The sequence below is a fragment of the Delphinus delphis genome, chromosome 3 (genome assembly GCF_949987515.2).
Source record: "Delphinus delphis chromosome 3, mDelDel1.2, whole genome shotgun sequence".
NCBI lineage: Eukaryota > Metazoa > Chordata > Mammalia > Artiodactyla > Delphinidae > Delphinus > Delphinus delphis.
Window position 1 is genome coordinate 17,731,068 of NC_082685.1, and position 21,023 is coordinate 17,752,090.

The window sequence follows — 21,023 nt, forward strand, 5'->3', positions numbered from 1 at the left end:
ATATGTGCATAGATGTGTGTATGTACATGTATTTGTCTATATATTTTTTCCGTATATGCAAAAAAAAAGTAAAATCACCCTTAATCCCACCATCTGGAGATGATCGCTGTCAGCCATTTGTTCTGCATCTCTCAGCATCACTTGCTATGTACATATATAATTTTTTTTCAAAAATGGAACCAAACTATACATACTGATATGTAACTTGCTTTTTATACTTAACATTATTATGAATGCCTTTTTAAGTCAAAAATACTGACTTACACCATCAATTTTAATGATTCATAGTACTTTATATTGACATGATAATAGGTAAGATCTGAAGCTTTAATATGAGCCATGTATGGTTTTAAGTACATTGTATGGATTATTTCATTTATTTATTAACTATTTGGTAGGTTTTGAGAGGCAGTTTTACAGAGTGGTTAGGAATGGAGCCTTAGACATCCACCTGGAATTGGAATCCCAGCACTACCACCGACCAATTGTGTGACTTTAGACAAATTTCTTATCCTCTCTGTGACTTCTCTTGTGTAAAACGAGGACAATAATAGTACCTTCTTCCTAGCGTTGTTGTGAAGGTAAAATAAAGATTTACACTAAAGATTAATATAAAGCTCTAAGAATAGTACTTGTCCTGAAGAAAGCATTCAGTTAATGATAGCTGTTTTAATTTCCATTATTACTGTCCTCAGGCTGCAGAGAGCACACAGATAGTGCCTTAAATTATTTAACCGAGCCTCTGTCAGTGATTATTTAGGTTGTAGGTGTTTCTGTTTCTCTGCTGTTAACTAACACCATAATAAATGTCCTTTTGTGTGCATTTTTTTGCACTGTTCATTATCAAACAAATATAGTAATTGGAGAGTTAAAAAGTATGCACATTTTAAAGCTCTTAATATGTATTACCAAATTGCTATTAGAAAGATTATTCTAATTAACACTCCCACTAATGGTCTTAATACCTCCACACATCTCTGTGTGGTTAACACAGGGCCTGGTTCATACTTCATGGTACTCAGTATGTATTTGTCACAGGTCAAGTGTTCATTAAACCAGTGACTTGAAACCTTAAGAACCTAGAATAATATAGAAGCATTTCATGGTAGCCTGTCTACTTCCCACTGCCGCCCTCTTCACCCTGTGTGATGGGTGGTCTTGGGTGAGCTGGGATGCTTGTCTCTACAGCTGTCAGTGACGTTTGAAGATGTGGCTGTGCTCTTTACGCGGGATGAGTGGAGAAAGCTGGCTCCTTCACAGAGAAACTTGTACCAAGATGTGATGCTGGAGAACTATAGCAACTTGGTGTCATTGGGTAAGGAAATTTCCTCTGTTTAGAAATTGGGATAACTCAGCATCTGATTCCCTGGATAAAAGCCATGGATCATCAAAACTTTAGCTGAGTTTTGCCTTAGCACTGTACAAATTGGATCTCCACAAATAAATCTGAAAAACTTTTTCCTGCTAATAGGCATGGATGCCTCATGCCCCACGGATGGGACAGTCTACAGAGCTGCACATTAGAAATTCCCTCATAGTTCAGGCATTTCCCACTGTGATTGTTCTATGATGTGTCTGCTCATCTCTAAGCAGAGAGCATCTTTCATCCCTCTTCTTTGACCCACCACTTGCCTTTCCCGTTCACTTTTCCAGCTAGATGAACACTGTATAATCCATATTTGAAAGGGAACCAGATAGTGTTTTCTCATTTTAAACAGTCTACCTGGTATCTTCTCCATAGATACCTGTTTATAAATATGTATTTAGTCTGTACATCTCATATATTTCCTCTTTTATAGAAAGCTAATGGTACCCTATTTCAAGGGTACATGTTTATTGTATCTTCCTAACATGCAACTAATTATTACATTGTTATGTTTTACAAGTCCCTTGCTTTTTCCCTAACACACCCCTCACATCATGGGGGCAGAACTTGAGCACCCTAAGGAGCTCTTTATATCATCCTGTAAGTTTCCACTCAGATCTCAGATACCTCTTCGTGTCAAAACCAAGTTTGTTGTTGTTGTTATTTTTTTGTTTTTTTTTCTATGAGCAGGACTCCTATTTTCCAAACCTGCAGTGATCTCCCTGTTGCAGCAAGGAGAAGATCCCTGGAAGGTAGAGAAAGAAAGCCCTGGAGGCTCCTCTGTAGGTGAGTGGGTGGGGAATCTCTGCAGGCAGCAGTCTGGTAAATGAGTGCATGTGCAACTTGGAGATGTTGGTCAGGGAAATTTCTCCAAGTTCTCAGTCCTCAAGAAGTTTTGGAGAAGGGTCACAAACTTCTGCGTCATGTCTGATAATCATTTCACAGGTAAATCTCTCAGGATCTTTATTCTTTTCTCTTGTTTCGGAGGAGGGCTGCATTTTCATGTATTCACTGAGCAAACTTAGTCCATTTAAGGAACTGCAGATAATTCATTCTGACTGAAGCCCAGGGTTGTGGGAAAAGAAAGAGATGAGGAAGGAAATGAGATCAGAAAGCCAGGTGGGGGCCACACTCTGAAGTGCTTTGGTACAGTTCTTAGAGATGGGAACTGTCCATGGGTGACTGGAAATAATTCAAGGATTTTAAGCAGAAGAATTACATGGTCCTTGATATTTTAGAAAAAATGGTCAGAGTCTGAAACACTTTAAATGTCCTTCGGTAAAGGCATAGCTAAAGAAGCTGAGGTGGGTCCCTACACTGGCACACAGCACCACAGTCAGAAACAAGAAGCACTGGTGTGGGTGGAGCTCCAAGGCACGTGAAGGACTAAAGCTAGTTACAGTGCATGATTATGACATGTCACCATTTATGTGTAAAGAAAATTACGTGGGTGTTTGTCTATATGCATAATATGCATGTAAGTGCTGAGAGAAAGGTCGCGGGACACCTAAGGTGGTAACTAGTTACATTTGGATTAGGATTGAGAATGAGTATTGATGAAAGGGGACTTTATTTACATGTAATGTTATTAAAATTTTCACAGAGAATATATTCGTAAAGTCCTTATTATGCAATTTCAATTTAATAAGAATGGTCACTTTGGAAACACTGTTGGTCTTAGATTTGAAGTGAGGAAAAACCAGAGGTGGGAACCTTCTGGAGATTATTGTGTAATGCAGGCAAGACGTTACCTGCAGGAAGGCATGTGCAGTGGGTTCAGGAAAGAGGAGAGAGAGACTTCCCTGGTGGCGCACTGGTTAAGAATCTGCCTGCCAATGCAGGGGACATGGGTTTGATCCCTAGTCTGGGAAGATCCCACATCCCACAGAACAGCTAAGCCTGTGCGCCACAACTACTGAGCCTGCACGTCACAGTTACTGAAGCCGGCGTGCCTAGAGCCCAAGCTTCACAACAAGGGAAGCCACCACAATGAGAAGCCTGCGCACTGCAACAAAGAGTAGCCCCGACTTGACACAGCTAGAGAAAGCCCGTGCGCGGCAACAAAGACCCAATGCAGCCAAAAATAAATAAATATAACATTTTTTTTAAAAAAAGGAAAAAGGAGAGGTCCCTTTGTTAAGGGTTCAGAATGAGTTCGGTGTGGCATGGGTTTCATTTGAGATGTGAGTGAAATATGGGTAGAGGTCGCCAGTGGACAGCTGTAGAAGGTATACAGGGTTGGAACTCAACAGGGAGGTCAGGGAGCCGTCAGTGAGAAGGTAGCATTTGAAACCTTGAGCTGAGCAGACGAGGGAACGGAGGAGAGGACAGAGTCCCAGGAAACCTCAATGTTTATGAGGTGAGTTAAGAAGGAAGAATCTGGCTGAGCCTGAGAAGAAGTCACCAGAGGAGAAAACTGGCAGATTCGGCTGTCATGGAAGTTGAGGACTGAGAACTGTTGAATTGGGGAGGCCAGGGCTCTGGGGGAGCCAGGTTCTAACCCTCGCCCACTGCTTTCCTGTCCCGTGATAAACAGCAGTGCAACCTTGGACAGAAGGACGCAGGTCCTGCCCTGGCGGAGCTCAGTGGAGGGGGAGGCTAAGCGCACACAGGGCTGTGGAATGACAGACTCCGGTGAGGACCTCGGGAGAAGAGCCACAGGTGCTGTGAGAACGTGGAACAGGAGGGGTGCTGTGGGTAAGGCTTCCCGAGGAAGGGCCGGATCCCACGTTGTGAGAAGCGTTCAGGCACAGGAAGAGCATGTCCGAGAGTCCAGACAAAGGAAGCCGGGTTGTAGAGACGGGAGCGGGGAGAGGGGGCCGGGACCTGAGAGCCAGGCACAGCCTCTGAGGAGTTGAAGTACCCTGGCCACGGGCCCAGGTTTATATTCTGCAAGGATCAGCCTGAAACCAATGTGGAGCCACCTGGCATAGACATGGTAGGACTTGTCTGAGGTTGCTGTTGGGTCCAGACGAGTCAGTGATGCCCCCACACAATGGGGGCCCAGCAGAAGTGCTGTGGGACAGGCTGTCTCGATCCCTAAAGCGCCCACACCTTTAGTAGAGCTCATTCTTTCCCGTATAAAGTGAGATCTTTTGAGGTGGGAACACACTTATCTCTCCTTATATCTTTTAACTGTCATTTGGGAGAAATATTCTAATTTTGTGGGAACTGCTGGAGACCACCACAAAGTAAACAGAGAACGCAGGCAGCAGGGAACCAGTGGAGAGTTTAGGAGGAGCGTCAGGTGTGGACTGAGTATGGCTTGGAAGATCAAAGGAAGAGAAGGAAGAATTGTTCACTTTCCATTCGCCTCGGGAGCCTCTGATCCATGAGGAGTCCCCCTTCCTGAGTGAAGTGTTAGTTGGATTAAACTGAATAGAAAGTATGACTGGAGTCGAAAGCTGTCCAGAGAGACCCTGAAGACACCTAGTGGTGATGTCAAGTCCTTCTCAGGTTTGGGAAGCTGTCCCTGAAGGAAAACTCTGGGTGTCTGGAGGAAGTAAGGACATCAGAGCCAACCAGTGTGTGCGTTTCTCTTGATGGGATGAACCTCCTCTCTTTGGTCAAAGGTGACAGTCAGATGGAGCGTCCTGGGAGTGCTGGCCTGTGGTTGTGTCTCTCCTGCAACCCTGGCGAGTCTCCCATCTGCCTGGACTAAAGTGCCCTCAGAACAGTTTCCCTTCCAAGGGGAGCTCAGTTCTCTGAGCTCAGGTGAAGGATCTGGACGTTCTTGGAAGCACCTTGATCATTAACTCTAGACCAGAACCAAAAACCGACCTTTTGAACAGCCGGTGACAGAAAAGCTTATGCTTCCAGGATAGGACCCCTAGAACCTCTAATTGCCTCCAAATGTGCTTTTAAAATATTATTTTCACATCAAAACTATTTACAACTAGGAAAAATAAAACGAACAGAAAAAACAAACTGTGTCACCCCGGCTCTGTATGTTTTATATTGAGAAATGGGAGGAAATGGCTCAAAGAGACTCATCTGAGTCTCTTCCTTAAGAAATGAACCCAGGGCTTCCCTGGTGGCGCAGTGGTTGAGAGTCTGCCTGCCGATGCAGGGGACACAGGTTTGTGCCCCGGTCCGGGAAGATCCCACATGCCGCGGAGTGGCTGGGCCCGTGAGCCATGGCCGCTGAGCCTGCGCGTCGGGAGCCTGTGCTCCGCAACGGGAGAGGCCACAACAGTGAGAGGCCTGCATACCACAAAAAAAAAAAAAAAAAATGAGAAAAGAAATGAACCCAAAGTCTAATCATTTTTCTGGAATATTTTATATGTATATATATATATATATGTATACATACATACATATATACATATATATATAATATGGATAATGTGATTAAATCAACTTGAACGTCTCATGAGTTTGGTTGACACCCAATGTGAAAATATTCTTAAAATCAAAAATTTAAAAATTCAGGGATGATTAGGTAAATTACCTCCAATGAAAAAGTGTTTGTCTTTTTCTCTTTCTCTGTTATATTTATGCTAGAATTCAGGGCAGACTGAACCTGGCAGGGTGGTTGGCTGAGGGGTCCCTTGTGGGCTGCCTTCCACCCACCAAGATTTGATGAGGCTGCATCTGCAAATTTTTTTAATTTGCAGAAAGGTGCTCTAGGGGTTAGAGCAGCAGTGGTTTTAACATAACATGCAGTGGTTTTAAAGAGTTAATTTACAAGGTGAAAGTTGAGCCCAAATGCTCTGTAGCCCTGTCTACTATGTTTGATTTAGTCTTGTTCTCATCCCCTGCGCTCCTCTCCTGCCACCAACATCTGTTGTCCTTGTAGCTGCCAGAATGGTCTATTTAAAAGGTAGATCAGGTTATCTCACTCCCATGCTCAAAACCTTTAGTAGCTTCTATCACATAGAACACAATCCAAAGCCCCTAGTGTGGCCTTCGTGGTCTGGTCTTGGCTACCTTTTCACCTTCACCTCCTTCCTCTCTGCCCTTCATTCAAGAACTCTAATCCCCTGGTCTCCTTGTAGTTCTTCAGACAGGCCACCTCAGGGCCTCTGCACTTGTTTTTTCCTCTCCTGGACCATTCTTCCTGAGCCACAAGCCCACATGACTGACTTCCTTGAGTTGCGCAGGTTTCTGTTCAGATGGCACTTTGTCTATTAGACACAGCACATCTGAACATGGCCCTCTGTCCTCCACATTCTTTTTTTTTTTAAATTTTATTGAAGTATAGTTGATTTACAATGTTATGTTAATTTCTGCTGTACAGCAAAGTGATTCAGTTATACATATATGTATTCTTTTTCATATTCTTTTCCATTATGGTTTATCACAGGATATTGATTATAGTCCCCTGTACTATATACAGTAGGACCTTGTTGTTTATCCATTCTATATATAATAGTTGCATCTACTAATCCCAAACTCCTAATTTAACCCTCCCCAACCCCCTTCCCCCTTGACAACCACAAGTCTGTTCTCTATATCTGCAAATCTGTTTCTGTTTCATAGATAAGTTCATTTGCGTCATATTTCAGATTCCACATGTAAGTGATATCATATGGTATTTGTCTTTCTCTTTCTGGCTTACTTTACTTAGTATAATCTCTAGATCCATTCGTGTTGCTGCAAATGGCATTATTTCATTCATTTTTATGGCTGAGTAGTATTCCATTCTGTATATATACCACATCTTCTTTATCCATTCATCTGTTGATGGACATTTAGGTTGTTTCCTTGTCTTGGCTATTGTAAATAGTGCTGCTGTGAACATAGGGGTGCATGTATCGCCTCTTTCTTTTTTTTTTTTTTTTTTGACAAAGGAAACACAACATTTTTATACTTAATGCATTCTTTAAAACATGCATGCAAGTTAAATGTGTAAAATCCAAGCAACAGACTTAAATGTTATAAGAAGGTCTCCATTCTCAGAGAGCTAAAAAATAAATGTGGACATGAATTTTAGTGGTGTAATCTCCATTTCACTTATAGTTTTAATTTTGTTCATTTCCTTTACAGTTCAGTGGCTTGACTCCTTCTTTTGTGGAGGGGAGGGCTAGCTGTCTACTTTTTTTTTAAATTTTTATTGGAGTATAGTTGCTTTACAATGTTGTGTTAGTTTCTACTGTATAACAGAGTGAATCAGCTGTACGTACACATATATCCCCTCTCTTTTGGATTACTTCCAATTTAGGTCACCACAGAGCATTGAGTAGAGTTCCCTGTGCTATACAGTAGGTTCTCATTAGTTATCTATTTTATACATAGTCTCAATAGTGTATATATGTCAATCCCAATCTCCCAATTCATCCCACTCCCCCTTCCCCCTCGGTATCCATATGTTTCTTCTCTACGTCTGTGTCTCTATTTTTGCTTTGCAAATAAGATCATCTATACCATCTTCCTAGATTCCATATATATGTGTTAATATACGATATTTGTTTTTCTCTTTCTGGCTTATTTCACTCTGTATGACAGTCCCTACGTCCATCTAAGTCTCTATAAATGACCCAATTTCACTCCTGTTTATGGCTGAGTAATATTCCATTGTATATATGTACCATATCTTCTATATCCATTCCTCTGTTGATGGACATTTATGTTGCTTCCATGTGCTGGCTATTGTAAATAGTGCTGCGGTGAACATTGGAGTGCCTGTGTCTTTTTGAATTATGGTTTTCTCTGGGTATATGCACAGCAGTGGGATTGCTGGGTCATATAGTAGTTCTGTTTTTAGTTTTTTAAGGAACCTCCATACTGTTCTCCATAGTGGCTGCATCAATTTACATTCCCACCAACAGTGCAGGAGGGTTCCCTGTTGTCCACACCCTCTCCAGCATTTATTGTTTCTAGATTTTTTTGATGATGGGCCATTCTGACCAGTATGAGGTGATACCTCATTGTAGTTTTTTTTTTTTTGCGTTACGCGGCCCTCTCACTGTTGTGGCCTCTCCCGTTGCAGAGCACAGGCTCTGGACGTGCAGACTCAGCGGCCATGGCTCACGGGCCTAGCCACTCCACAGCATGTGGGATCTTCCCAGACCGGGGCACGAACCCGTGTCCCCTGCATCGGAAGGCAGACTCTCAACCACTGCGCCACCAGGGAAGCCCCTCATTGTAGTTTTGATTTGCATTTCTCTAATAATTAGTGATGTTGAGCATCTTATCATGTGTTTTTTGGCCATCTGTATGTCTTTGGAGAAATGTCTATTTAGGTCTTCCACTCATTTTTTAATTTTTAATTTTTTTTTTTATATTGAGCTGCATGAGCTGTTTGTATATTTTGGAGATTAATCCTTTGTCAGTTGCTTCATTTGCAAATATTTTCTCCCATTCTGAGGGTTTTCGTTTTGTTATGGTTTCCTTTGCTGTCGAAAGCTTTTAAGTTTAATGAGGTCCCATTTTTTACTTTTGTTTTTCTTTTCATAACTCTAGGAGGTGGGTTAAAAAAGATCTTGCTATGACTTATATCAAAGAGTGTTCTGCCTATGTTTTCCTCAAGGAATTTTATAGTGTCTGGCCTTACATTTAGGTCTTTAATCCATTTTGAGTTTATTTTTGTGTATGGTGTTAGGGAGTATTCTAATTTTCTTCTTTTACGTGTTAGCTGTCCAGTTTTCCTAGCACCAATTATTGAAGAGGCTGTCTTTTCTCCATTGTATATTGTTGCTTCCTTTGTCATAGATTAGGTGACCGTATGTGTGGGGGTTTATCTCTGGGTTTTCTATCCTGTTCCATTGATGTATATTTCTTTTTTTGTGCCAGTACCATACTGTCTTGATTACTGTAGCTTTGTAGTATAGTCTGAAATCAGGGAGCCTGATTCCTCCAGCTCCCTTTTTCTTTCTCAAGATCACTTTAGGTATTCGGGGTCTTTCGTGTTTCCATACAAATTGTAAAATTTTTGGTTCTAATTCTGTGAAAAATGCCATTGGTAATTTGATAGGGATTGCACTGAATCTGTAGATTGCTTTGGGTAGTATAGTCATTTTCACAATGTTGATTCTTGCAATCCAAGAACATGGTATATCTCTCCATCTGTTTGTGTAGTCTTTGATTTCTTTCATCAGTATCTTATAGTTTTCTGCATATAGGTCTTTTGTCTCCTTAGGTAGGTTTATTTCTTGGTATTTTATTCTTTCTGTTGCAATGCTAAATGTAATTGTTTCCTTAATTTCTATTTCTGATCTTTCATTGTTAGTGTATAGGAATGCAAGAGATTTGTGTATTAATTTTGTATACTGCAGCTTTACTAAATCTATTGATTAGCTCTAGCTGTTTTCTGGTGGCATCTTTAGGATTTTCTATGTATAGTATCATGTCATCTGCAAATAGTGACAGTTTTACTTTTTCTTTTCCAATTTGGATTCCTTTTATTTCTTTTTCTTCTCTAATTGCTGTGTCTAGGAGTTCCAAAACTATGTTGAATAGTGGCAAGAGTGGGCACTAGGGGTGCATGTATGTTTTCAAATTATAGTTTTTTCTGGATATATGCCCAGGAGTGGGATTACTGGATCATATGGCAACTCTATTTTTAGTTTTTGAGGAACCTCCGTACTGTTTTCCATTGTGACTGCACCAATTTACATTCCCACCAACAGTGTAAGAGGGTTCCCTTTTCTCCACACCCTCTCCAGCATTCTTCCACAGTCTTTATGCCCTCACCATGTGTTATTTTCGCTCAGAGTACTTATCACTGCAAAATAGTACATATTTATTTATAATCTGCTCTTCCTCTGAATTATAAACTCTTTCGTGCTGGGTTGTCTGTTTCATTTGTACCCATTTCTCCAGTACCTAAAATAGTACTCGGTCAGAGTTGGCTTCCAGTTAATGAATGCATGAATGACTTGGCTAGGTTAGTGGTGATGGACACAGAAAGAAGAGAACCAGTTTCAGAGACATTTAGGAGATAAATGCAGCAGGACTTAAAGATGAATTGGATATGGAAGATAAAGGAGATTGAGTTGTCAAGGATGGTTGCTTGGTTTGTGACTTGTTCAGGGATGGATAATGATATAATTCACTGAGATAGTGGTAGTAGGAGATCAGATTTGGAGGTATGATACCAATTTGATTTTTTACTTTAGAGGGAATTTTACTTTTAAAAAATTTTTTTTGATTTTAAGATAATTTTAGATTCACATAAGAAGTAGTACAGAGAGATCCCATTGGTCCTTTACCCAGTTCCAAAACTGTAGTTCAAGACTGCAAACAAGATATTGATGTTGATACAGCAAAGATATGGAAGAATTCCTTCTGTCACATAAGGATCCTTCCTGTTACTCATTTTTAGACACCCACTTTCATCTTGTTCCTTGTCCCTGTTCCTCACCTCCTCTTATTCTTAACCCTTTGTAACCACTAGTCCATTTCTATAATTTTGTCATTTCAGGAATGTTATTTAAATGGAGTCATACAGTATGCAACCTTTTAGGACTGTTTTTTTTTTACTCAGCATAATTCTCTGGAAATTTATTCAAGTAGTTCCTTGTCAGTATTTCCTTGTTACTTATCAATATTTCATTCCTTTTGATTGCTGAATAGTTTTTTGTAAAACACATATACCAGTTACATAACCATTCACTGTTGAAGGACATATGGGTTGTCTCCAGTTTCTGACAATTACAAGTAACATTGCTATAAACATTTGTGTACAGGTTTTTGTGCAAAAGTAAGTTTTTATTTCTCTGTGATAAATGTGGAGAAGTGCAATTACTGGGTCATGTTGTAGTTGCATGTTTAGTTTGAAAGACACAGCTAAATTGTGTTCCAGAGTGGCTGTACCAATTTACATTCCACCAGCAACGCAGCAGCATATGAGTGATTCAGTTTCTGTGCATCCTTGCCAACATTTTGTGTTGTCAATGCTTTTATTTTAGCCATTCTGATAGGTATATGGTGATATACACTGTGATTTTAATTTGCATCTTCCTAAGTTCTAATGATGTTATTTCCATGTGCTTTTTTGCCATCTGTATATCTTCTTTGATAAAATGTCTGTTCGTGTCTTTTGTCCATTTTCTAATTGTTTGGTTTTTTGCTGTTGAGATTTGAGAGTTTTTTATATATTCTAGATGGTAGTCATTTGATGGATATGTGGTTTGCAAATATTTTTTCCTAGTCTTTAGTTTCCTTTCATCCTCTTAATTGTGTCTCTGAGGAACAAAAGTTTTAATTTTGAGAGGTCTGGTTCATCAGTGTTTCCTTTTATGGATTGTCCTTTCGTTGTTAAGTCTAAGAACTCTTTGCCTATCCTCAGATCTTGCAGATTTTCCTCTGTGTTTTTTCTAAAAATGCTGTAGTTTTACACTGTACATTTATTTCTGTGATTCTTTTGCATCTAAATTTTGTATTAGATGTAGGATTCGGTCAAGATTCTTTTTTTTTTGCTTATGGACAGTCAGTTGTCCCAGCATTATTTGTCGAATAAGCTATCTTCCTCCACTCAGTTCTTTTACACCTTTGTCAAAAAGCTGTTGAGCCCATTTGTGAGTCTGTTTCTAGGTGTTCTGTTTCACTGATCTGTGTGTTTATCCCTCCACACACATCACACAGTGTTGATTACTGTAGCTATATATAGGCTTTAATATTGGGTGGGTTGATTATTTCTTTATTCTTTTTCAAAGTTGCTTTAACTATTCTAGTTTCTTTGCTTTTCCATATAAATTTTAGAATAATCTTATTTATATCTACGAAAAAATCTTGCTGAGATATTGCAGTAAACCAAGTAAACTTGAAGACAGTTGAGATCTTTACTATGCTGAATCTTCCAATCCATCAATATGGTGTATCTTACCATGTATTTAGCTCTTTTTTGTTTTTGTTTTTGGCCACAATGTGCAGCTTATGGGATCTTAATTCACCGACCAGGGATTGAACCTGGGCCCTCAGGCCCTCAGCAGTGAAAGCGCTGAGTCCTAACCACTGGACCACCAGGGAATTCCCTATTTAGCTCTTACTTAATTTCTTTCATCAGTGTTTTGTAGTTCGCAGAATACAAGTCCTGTACATATTTTGTTACATTTATACCTAAGTATTTTTTGAGTAATTATAAATGGTATTATAAATATAATTTCAGTGTCCACATGTCCATAGTATATGGAAATAATATTGATTTTTGTATGTTTATCCTTATATCCTGTGACCTTCCTAAACTCCTAATAGTTCTAGGAAATGTTTTGTAGATTCCTAGGGATTTTTTTAATGTACTATCATCTCAAGATAGGGATAGTTTCATTTCTTCCTTTCTGATTTGTATGATTTTTATTTCCTTTTCTTACGATATTGTACTAAGTAGACTTTCAGTACTATACTGATTAAGAGTGGTGAGAACAGACATTCTTGCCTTGTTCCCAATCTTAAGTATAAAGCATTTAGCCTTTCACCATCAAGTATACTGTTAGCTCTAGGTTGCTGCAGATGCTCTTTATCAGGTTAAGATATTTTTCTGGGAGGCCAAATGACCTTCACTTCAGCAGATTACATTTATAACATAGTGACTAAGAGATTTAAGAGTCATACCAACCAAATACAGTGGGTGAACCTTGATTGTTTCCTAATTGAAAAAATTTATGAAGCAATTAGGGAAGTTCAAACACTTCCATGTATATAAGATGCTACTAGTGAGTAGTGTTAAGTTCATTGGCTGTGAGATGTTTTGCTTTTTTTGTTTTTTTTTTTAAGACCTTATCCTTGAGAAATGCATTTGGAAACATTATTAGATGAAATGATATGATGTTTAGGATTTGCTTTAGCCAGTCTGATGGAGGAGAAGTAAGAGCTTATATATGAAGTGTTGGTGGTGGTTGTTGCATTGTACAATTCTCTCTATTTTTGTATATATTGAAATTTTTCCATAATAAAAAGTTTTAAAAATTGGAGTTACGAAAAACAAATTGTCTAGACCAGCATTCCTTTTTTCAGTAAGACACAGGATGTTCACAAAATGTGCACCCATCTATAATTATACTGTTATGTGTAATTCCCAGCATACCAATTTTAAGTCTTTCGATCCTCTGGTTCTCAAGAAAGCCCTGTGAGAGTGCCAATTAAAGTCACATTTTTATTGAGATATGACATTGAATCTGACTGATTATTGGATAAATCAGGGAAATACTTCAGGAAATAAGGCCAAAAAGCCATTTGGGGTAAAAAAAATATTGATTCTGCCTTCAACCCTCACCCGTATTCCTTCATGTAGTATTGGGGAAAGTTTTTTTTAATCTCCTGCCAACTCAGAAAAACCTCTCCAAAAGACAGAAAACAGTTACTATTGAATAAACATTAAACCAGATTTCCGCATGCGTCATAGGTAACCTGCTGATGAGATTAAAAAGGGTGGGGTTTCTTTCTGTTTTTTTTTTTTTTTTTTTTTTTGCAGTACGCGGGCCTCTCACTGTTGTGGCCTCTCCCATTAAGGAGCACAGGCTCCCGACGCACAGGCTCAGTGGCCATGGCTCATGGGCCCAGCCGCTCCGCGGCACGTGGGATCCTCCCGGACCGGGGCACGAACCCGTGCCCCCCGCATCGGCAGGCAGACTCTCAACCACTGCGCCACCAGGGAAGCCTTCTTTCTGTTTTTGTAATGTAGCTGAGCAATTACATACATGTTCTCGAGGTTAATTGTAATTTGTCCTCATTTAAGGGCACTGACAACACAGTTAGCTATACATTCTTTCATATTTATCCTAAATTCACCTGGCAGTTGGGCTATCTGTGCTAGTGAAAAGAAAACTGGTATAGTATGATGAGCAGGTGGTAACAGTTTGGAGTTCGGCACTAGGTAAACTTCCACAACGACAGGGAGATAGGATCACTATCTTTCTTGATGTTTACATTTCAAAGAGATGGCTCCCAGGCTCTCAAGAAAAACATTCCTGGTTTGTAATGCTCACAGAGGCTTTACAAGTTTACATACATATCAAAGGCATAGAGGAAGGATTTACAAATACAAATTTTCTCAAAGAATATTCTAAGAAAAAGGGCAGGGGTGGCGGCACATATCTTTCCCTTTTGGCAAAAGGGAAGATTCAGTTTTTAAGTTTTCACTAGCAAACTGCCAATCCCCTAAAATCCTAGAAAACTGTAACCACTGCCTGTACCTCTTTCCTGCCTACCCACTATCTAAGGATAGTTTGGATACTATTCAAAGCTCACATTTGCTTCTGTTTCTATCTTTTGTTTTTGTTGTAGAAATGATCACATTGTGTTGTGACTGCATGTTGAATTATTCGTTTCTAATGTTAAATTAGGCTCCTGGAGGAAACGAATTATTTCTTTTCATTACTAGATCTCTGGTGTCTTACAGAGCACCAGTGCCTAGAATAGAGTCTGGCACATTGTAGCAACACAGTAAATATTTGTTGAATGAATAAAATAAAGAGTAATCAGTGTCTTTTAAATAACAGAATGTGATAGGCTGAATAATGGCCCCTAAAGATACCTGGGACCCTGTGATGTTACCTTTTGTTTTGTTTTTTTAATTTATTTATTTTTGGCTGTGTTGGGTCTTCTTTGCTGCACGAAGGCTTTCTCTAGTTGTGGTGAGCAGGGGCTACTCTTCGATGGGGTGCATGGGTTTCTCATTGCGGTGGTTTCTCTTGTTGCGGAGCATGGGCTCCAGGAGCGTGGGCCTCAGTAGTTGTGGCTCACGGGCTCCAGAGCACAGGCTCACTAGTTGCGGTGCACGGGCTTAGTTGCTCCACGGCATTTGGGATCTTCCCGAACCAGGGCTCGAACCCGTGTCCCCTGCATTGGCAGGTGGATTCTTAATGACTGCGCCACCAGGGAAGTCCCTGTGATGTTACCTTAATATCGCCTTAAGTTACCTTAATATGATTGAATTAGGGATTCTGAGATGGTGAAGTTATCCTGGATTATCTAGGGGTGCCCAAGTGTAATCACAGTTGACTTTTTATGTGAGAGGCAGAAGGAAATTTGACAAGAAAGCGGAGGTAGTATAATGATGGAAGCAAAGAGAAATAAGATGCTATGCTGTTGGCTTTCAAGGTGGAGGAAGAGACCATGAGCCAAAGAACGCAGCTCTAGTGGTTGGAAAAAGAAAGGGAGTGGATTCTCCCCTTGAGCTCTACTAACACCTTGGTTTCAGTCCAGTGAAACTGATTTCAGACTTTTGACAGGAAGAGAATAAAATGCGTTGTTTTAAGCCACCAAGTTTGTGATACTCTGTTACAGAAGCCATAGGAAACTAATACACAAGATGAGTTCTCTAAGGATAAAAACAGTGGAAAATAATACTGGATGGGTAGGAAACTGGGATCAAAGGAACATAGTGAGAGTCAGTAGCAGTAACCATTATAGGGTAATGAGACCCTCAACCTAGGCATACTTTAGGGATGGCTGTTAGAGACATTTCAGTGATGGAATTTAATTAAGAGCATTTGGTGACTAGGCTTGGAATGCAGGGGGCAGAAAGTTTTGAGATGGGATTAAGAACTTATGGCAGAGCAACTGTAAGGTTATGATGTCATTCTGAACTAGGGAAAATAGTAAAAAGGTTTGAAAAAGCATGTGCCAGGTTCAGATTTGGACAGACTGAATTTGAAGTATAAGAAAAATACTAAAATGGAAATGCTAGTAGGCAGTTAGAAATACCACTTAAAGTATTTTGAGGAAAGTTGGGATAGTCATTCATGCAGCAGGATTTAGAGTGGATAAAATCAACTAGGGAAAGAAGAAGGTTGAAGATAGAATCTCAGAGTCTTAAGAGCCAAGGAGAGAGAATCTAGACCTAATGACAGAAACTAGTCAGGGTGGTAACCATGCACAGATGACAACTGTTTGTCATTTGTTAGACTTTCTGCCCCCTGGCAGAGGAGAGATAAGCAAGATCATTTTGGTATCTATAAACTTCTGACTTGTTCATGAGGTAGCTCAGGCTTGGTCTAAGATAGACCAATGTTTGATCTGCATTTCAGGAGATAGATTTGTAGGCCTTGCTAAAACCAAAATAAAAGGAAGAAAACCCTAAGCTGGTCATAAAGAACACTTAGGAGGTCCATGGTCCAAGGCTCTTCTTTGCTTCAGGGGCATGGTCGAAGGCTCTTCTTTGCATGAATTTAGGACTCTGGTGTTAGCACTTGATGGTGTAGTTGGGATGAGTAGAACTGATACAGCACCTTGTAGCTAGGCTTACAAGATTGTCATCCTATCTTGCAGATCATGACCTTTTTTCATCCAAGCTGACTGATAGGGCCTCTTATCTGAATGGAACGTCTTGATATGGTTTTTTAATGCTTTGTAATAGTCTACACCTTTATAATTTGGCATATAAATTGAGCATCCTTGACACTATTCCTTTTAGATTTTTGAAGCTTTATTTTTTTCCTTCAAACTTTTTATTAATGATGAATATACAAGTCTTTATGTGTGGGTAGTCATCTGTCAATCTTGATAACATATTTAAAACTGAATAATAATTTTCTCAAAATTATTAATCTAGTTATAGTTCTTTTTTAAATTAAGAATTATATTTTTTTCTTTCTGTTATCATTATGAACTCATGGCTTTTTATGATGTAGTATTTTTGATACAGCTTGTCGACTTAGTCATCAGGAACTCTTTTAAAGCAGGTCCTATGTCCCTTGACACAGCCCTTACACACACACACTCACACACGCATATGTTTGTGTATATACGTTTTTGAATCTCAAGGGAAGAGGATTGAGTTAGCCATACTCTGTTTAGTAGCACATTTTTTACACTCATGTCTACAAGGCCCATTTTTTCATTCTTATATTTCTACTCCATTCTCTTCCCTATTCCCTATCTCACCCCCCACCACGATAGGCAAACATGCTAATGAATTTAATGCGTATCTTACCTTATAAATTTTTGTTAGCATCCTTGCTTTCTACTAATATCAGTATGTCCCACACTCACTGTGTACCACCTTCCAGAGCCCATACAAAGAAATCTCACACATATTTTGTACCTCTCATAGGCCATAAAGGAAATAGCCATCCTTCTAAGGAGTCCTCACTCATTTTAGTGTTAGAGATCAAAATCTTGAAGACTGTAACACACATGTACTGGTGGGATGATATTGTTTAGAGCTCCTTTAGAAAACAGAGCCAGAGATTTATTTACAGGATATTTTATTTTCCATTTTAGTTCCAACATTACTTTAAAACTTACCTATTGAAATTTGACTTTTTGTAAACTAAAACTGTGCTATCTTTTTTTTTTTTTTTTTTTGCGGTACACGGGCTTCTCACTGTTGTGGCCTCTCCCGTTGTGGAGCACAGGCTCCGGACATGCAGGCTCAACGGCCATGGCTCACGGGCCCAGCCGCTCCGCAGCATGCGGGATCTTCCTGGACTGGGGCACGAACCCGTGTCCGCTGCATCAGCAGGCGGACTCTCAACCACTACACCACCAGGGAAACCCTGTGCTATCTTTTATAGTTCAGTGAACCATATAAATATTCTAGCTGAAATCATTGAATTATGGCCTTAATAAAATTTTAGTTGAATTCAGTGTTTTACTATTATCATGTTAGCCCTCCTTTACCTCCTTCTGTCCTTGGCTGTCCATATTACTGACCCTTGACTTTTCAGTATTGCATGCAATTCATTATTGCCTCTTGCTTGAGGCACATACTGGCTTTTCCTAGCTCACAACTTTTGGCTTCATCTTATATTTTGACACTTCCATACACTACCTCAATAATGCCTACCTGTTTCCCTGCTTGGATTGGTCCTGAAACCTCCCCACAACCCAACTATTCTATAATACAATTTCTAATATGAGTTTAAAAGATGTGTGTATATCAACTAAGAGTATTTGACATTGTTCAAAAAGATTAAAAAACTGTAAAGAAGATTAGTAAAACAAAAATTGTAATTTGAGTGCCATATTGAGGAATTTATAGTGAGTAGGAGATGATTTCTGGTCATAACCCACAAGGTAGAAGAGGAAACTATATGATATTAATGGATATACTAATATTGAAGCAACTTTGCTTGCATTCCTGGAATAATGCAGTGTTGGAATCTGTTTGCTAAAGATAATTTTCTTAGAATGTTTGCACTGATATTGATAACTGATACTGTTATGTAGTTTTCTTTCTTTGTATTATTATCTGGTTTGTTTTCATATTATATTTCCTTCATAAAAGGAACTAGGAACTTTTCCTTTCTTTTAAATGCACTGGCATAATTTATAGAGCCTTGGGACTACCTGGTCCTTCAAGATTTGGTAGAATTCTCCAGTGCTTTTTTATAGAATTGCTCTTTAATAACTTAATTTTTTCAATGATAATTGGTCTGTCCCAGCTTTCTAATTGTAATGGAGTTAGTTTTGGTAACCTGCATTTCTCTAGAGAATTATCTGTTTCATATAGGTTTTCATAGATTTGAATAGAGATATCTGTTCTCTTCATTATTAATTCCTGTTTTTATCCTTACTTTTTTCTTCCATGGCTTTCTTTCCATTTACTTAGTTTTTCTAGTGTTGTGAGCTGGGAATTTAAATTAAGCTGTACTTTATGTTTCCTGTGCTCCTGTTCCAATCTTCTTGGTTATTTTTTTCATATTTTTCAATTCAAAGTGGGATTAATCTTTCTGGTGGTCACTTCAGCTCTTCTTCAGGCTCTTTGCTAGAGTTCTTCCTTTCTCTGGCATTTTTTTTCAGTCTACCATTGCTCATCACAGAGCCTTTTACCTGGGGAAGTGAGGATCAGGAGCATACAGGGCTATGATGCTGGGAATTGTTGCTTTTTCTCTCTCTCTCTTTTAAACAACTGTGTTGAGGTATAATTCATATACTATAAAATTCATGCTTTTAAAGTGTACAATTTAATGGTTTTAAGTATGTTCACAAAGATCTTCAACTATTGCCACTAATTTTAGAACATTTTCATTACCCCAGAAAGAAATCCTGTACCAATTAGCAATCACTCCACATTCCTGCATCCTCCTAACCCCTGGGAATTCCTAATCTACTTTCTGTCTTTGTGGATTTGACTATTCTGGACATTTCATGTAAGTGGAATCATATAATATGTAGGTCTTTCTATCTGGCTTCTTTTACTTAGCATATTTTCAAGATTCATTCATGTTGTAATATGTATCAGTACCTCATTCCTTTTTATGGATGACTAATATTCCATTGTATGGATATATCACCTTTTGTTTATCCATTCATCTGTTGATGGACATTTGAGTTTCCATTTTTGGTTATTACAAATAATGCTGCTATGACCATTTGTGTAAAAGTTTTTATTTTGACATATGTTTCATTTCTCATGGGTGTATACTTAGGATGAAATTACTGAGTCATATGTTTAGGCTATGTTTAACTTTTTAAGTAACTACCAAACTGTTTCCCAGAGCAGTTGTATTTACTATTTTACATTCCCACCAGCTATGTATGTAGGTTCCAGTTTACCCAAATTCTCGACAAAACATTTTATTGTCCCCTAATTATTTTTTTTATTGTGGTAAAATAAAAATAATGTAAAATTTACCATTTTAACTATTTGTAAGTATACACTTTGATGCCATTAAGTACATTCACAGTGTTGTAACCATTATCATTATCCATCTGGAGAAGTTTTTTATAATCCCTTACTGAAACTCTCTACCCATTAAATAATAATTCTCCATCTGCTTTTCTCCCCAGCCTCTGGTAATCACTATTCTACTTTCTGTCTCTGTATTTGACTGTTCCAGGATCCTCAGAATTGGAATCATATAACACTTGTCATTTTGTGTCTGGCTTATTTCACGCTGCATGATGTCTTCAAGGTTCATCCATGTTGTAGCATCTATCACAATTCCATTTCTCTGTAAAGCTAAATAATAATCCATTATATGTATATACTACTTCTTGTTTATCCATTCATCTGTCAATGGACATTTGGGTTGTTTCCACCTTTTGGCTACCGTGAATAATGCTATTATGAGCATGGGTATACAAATATCTCTTTGAGTCTTTGCTTTCAATTCTTTTGGGTATATCTGTAGGAATGGAATTACTGAATCCCATGGTAATTCTCTGCTTAACTTTTTGAAGAACTGCCATACTGTTGTCCACTGTGGCTATATTATTTTACATTCCCAACAGCAGTGCACAAGGGTTCCAGTTTCTCCACATCCTTGCCAACAGTTGTTATTTTCTGTGTGTATACACTCACACATACACACAGGTATATAAAATATACACACACACATATATATTAGCCATATTAACAGACGTGAAGTGGAATATTGTGGTTTGAATTTTTATTTCCTGACATGTTGAACATCTTTTCATGTGCTTATTGGCCATTGGTATGTCTTCTATAGAGATATGTCTATTCAAGTTCTTTGCTTATTTTTGAATTGGATTGTTTGTTTTCTTATTGTTGAGTTGTAGGAATTCTTTATATATTCTGGATATTAACCCTTTATCAGATACATAATTAGAAAATATTTTTTCCTGTTCTGTAGGTTGCCCTTTTATTCTGCTGATAGTGTTCTTTGATGTACCAAAGCTTTTATTTATTTTTAATTTTTCTTTTTTTTTTTGGCCACACTGCTTGGCTTGCAGGATCTTAGTTCCCTGACCAGGGATAAAACCCTGGCCCTGGCAGTGAGAGTGCTGAGTCTTAACCACTGGACTGCCAGGGAATTCCCCCAGAAGCTTTTAATTTTGATGAAATCCAATTATTTGTCTATTTTTT

The 21,023-nt window shown here is 38.8% G+C and overlaps 1 protein-coding gene across 3 annotated transcripts in view; it reads left to right on the forward strand.

The window, feature by feature from the left end:
* The window catches only part of LOC132422985 (zinc finger protein 354B), a 33,078-nt gene that overhangs the window by 3,300 nt on the left and 8,755 nt on the right, over positions 1-21,023 (forward strand). For all 3 annotated transcript variants that reach the window (XM_060008219.1, XM_060008217.1, XM_060008218.1), the window contains 2 exons: positions 1,189-1,315; positions 2,057-2,152. In XM_060008219.1, the coding sequence (XP_059864202.1) occupies positions 1,282-1,315; positions 2,057-2,152 (130 nt within the window). In that variant the 5' untranslated portion in view covers positions 1,189-1,281. The remainder of the gene's footprint in view (positions 1-1,188; positions 1,316-2,056; positions 2,153-21,023) is intronic.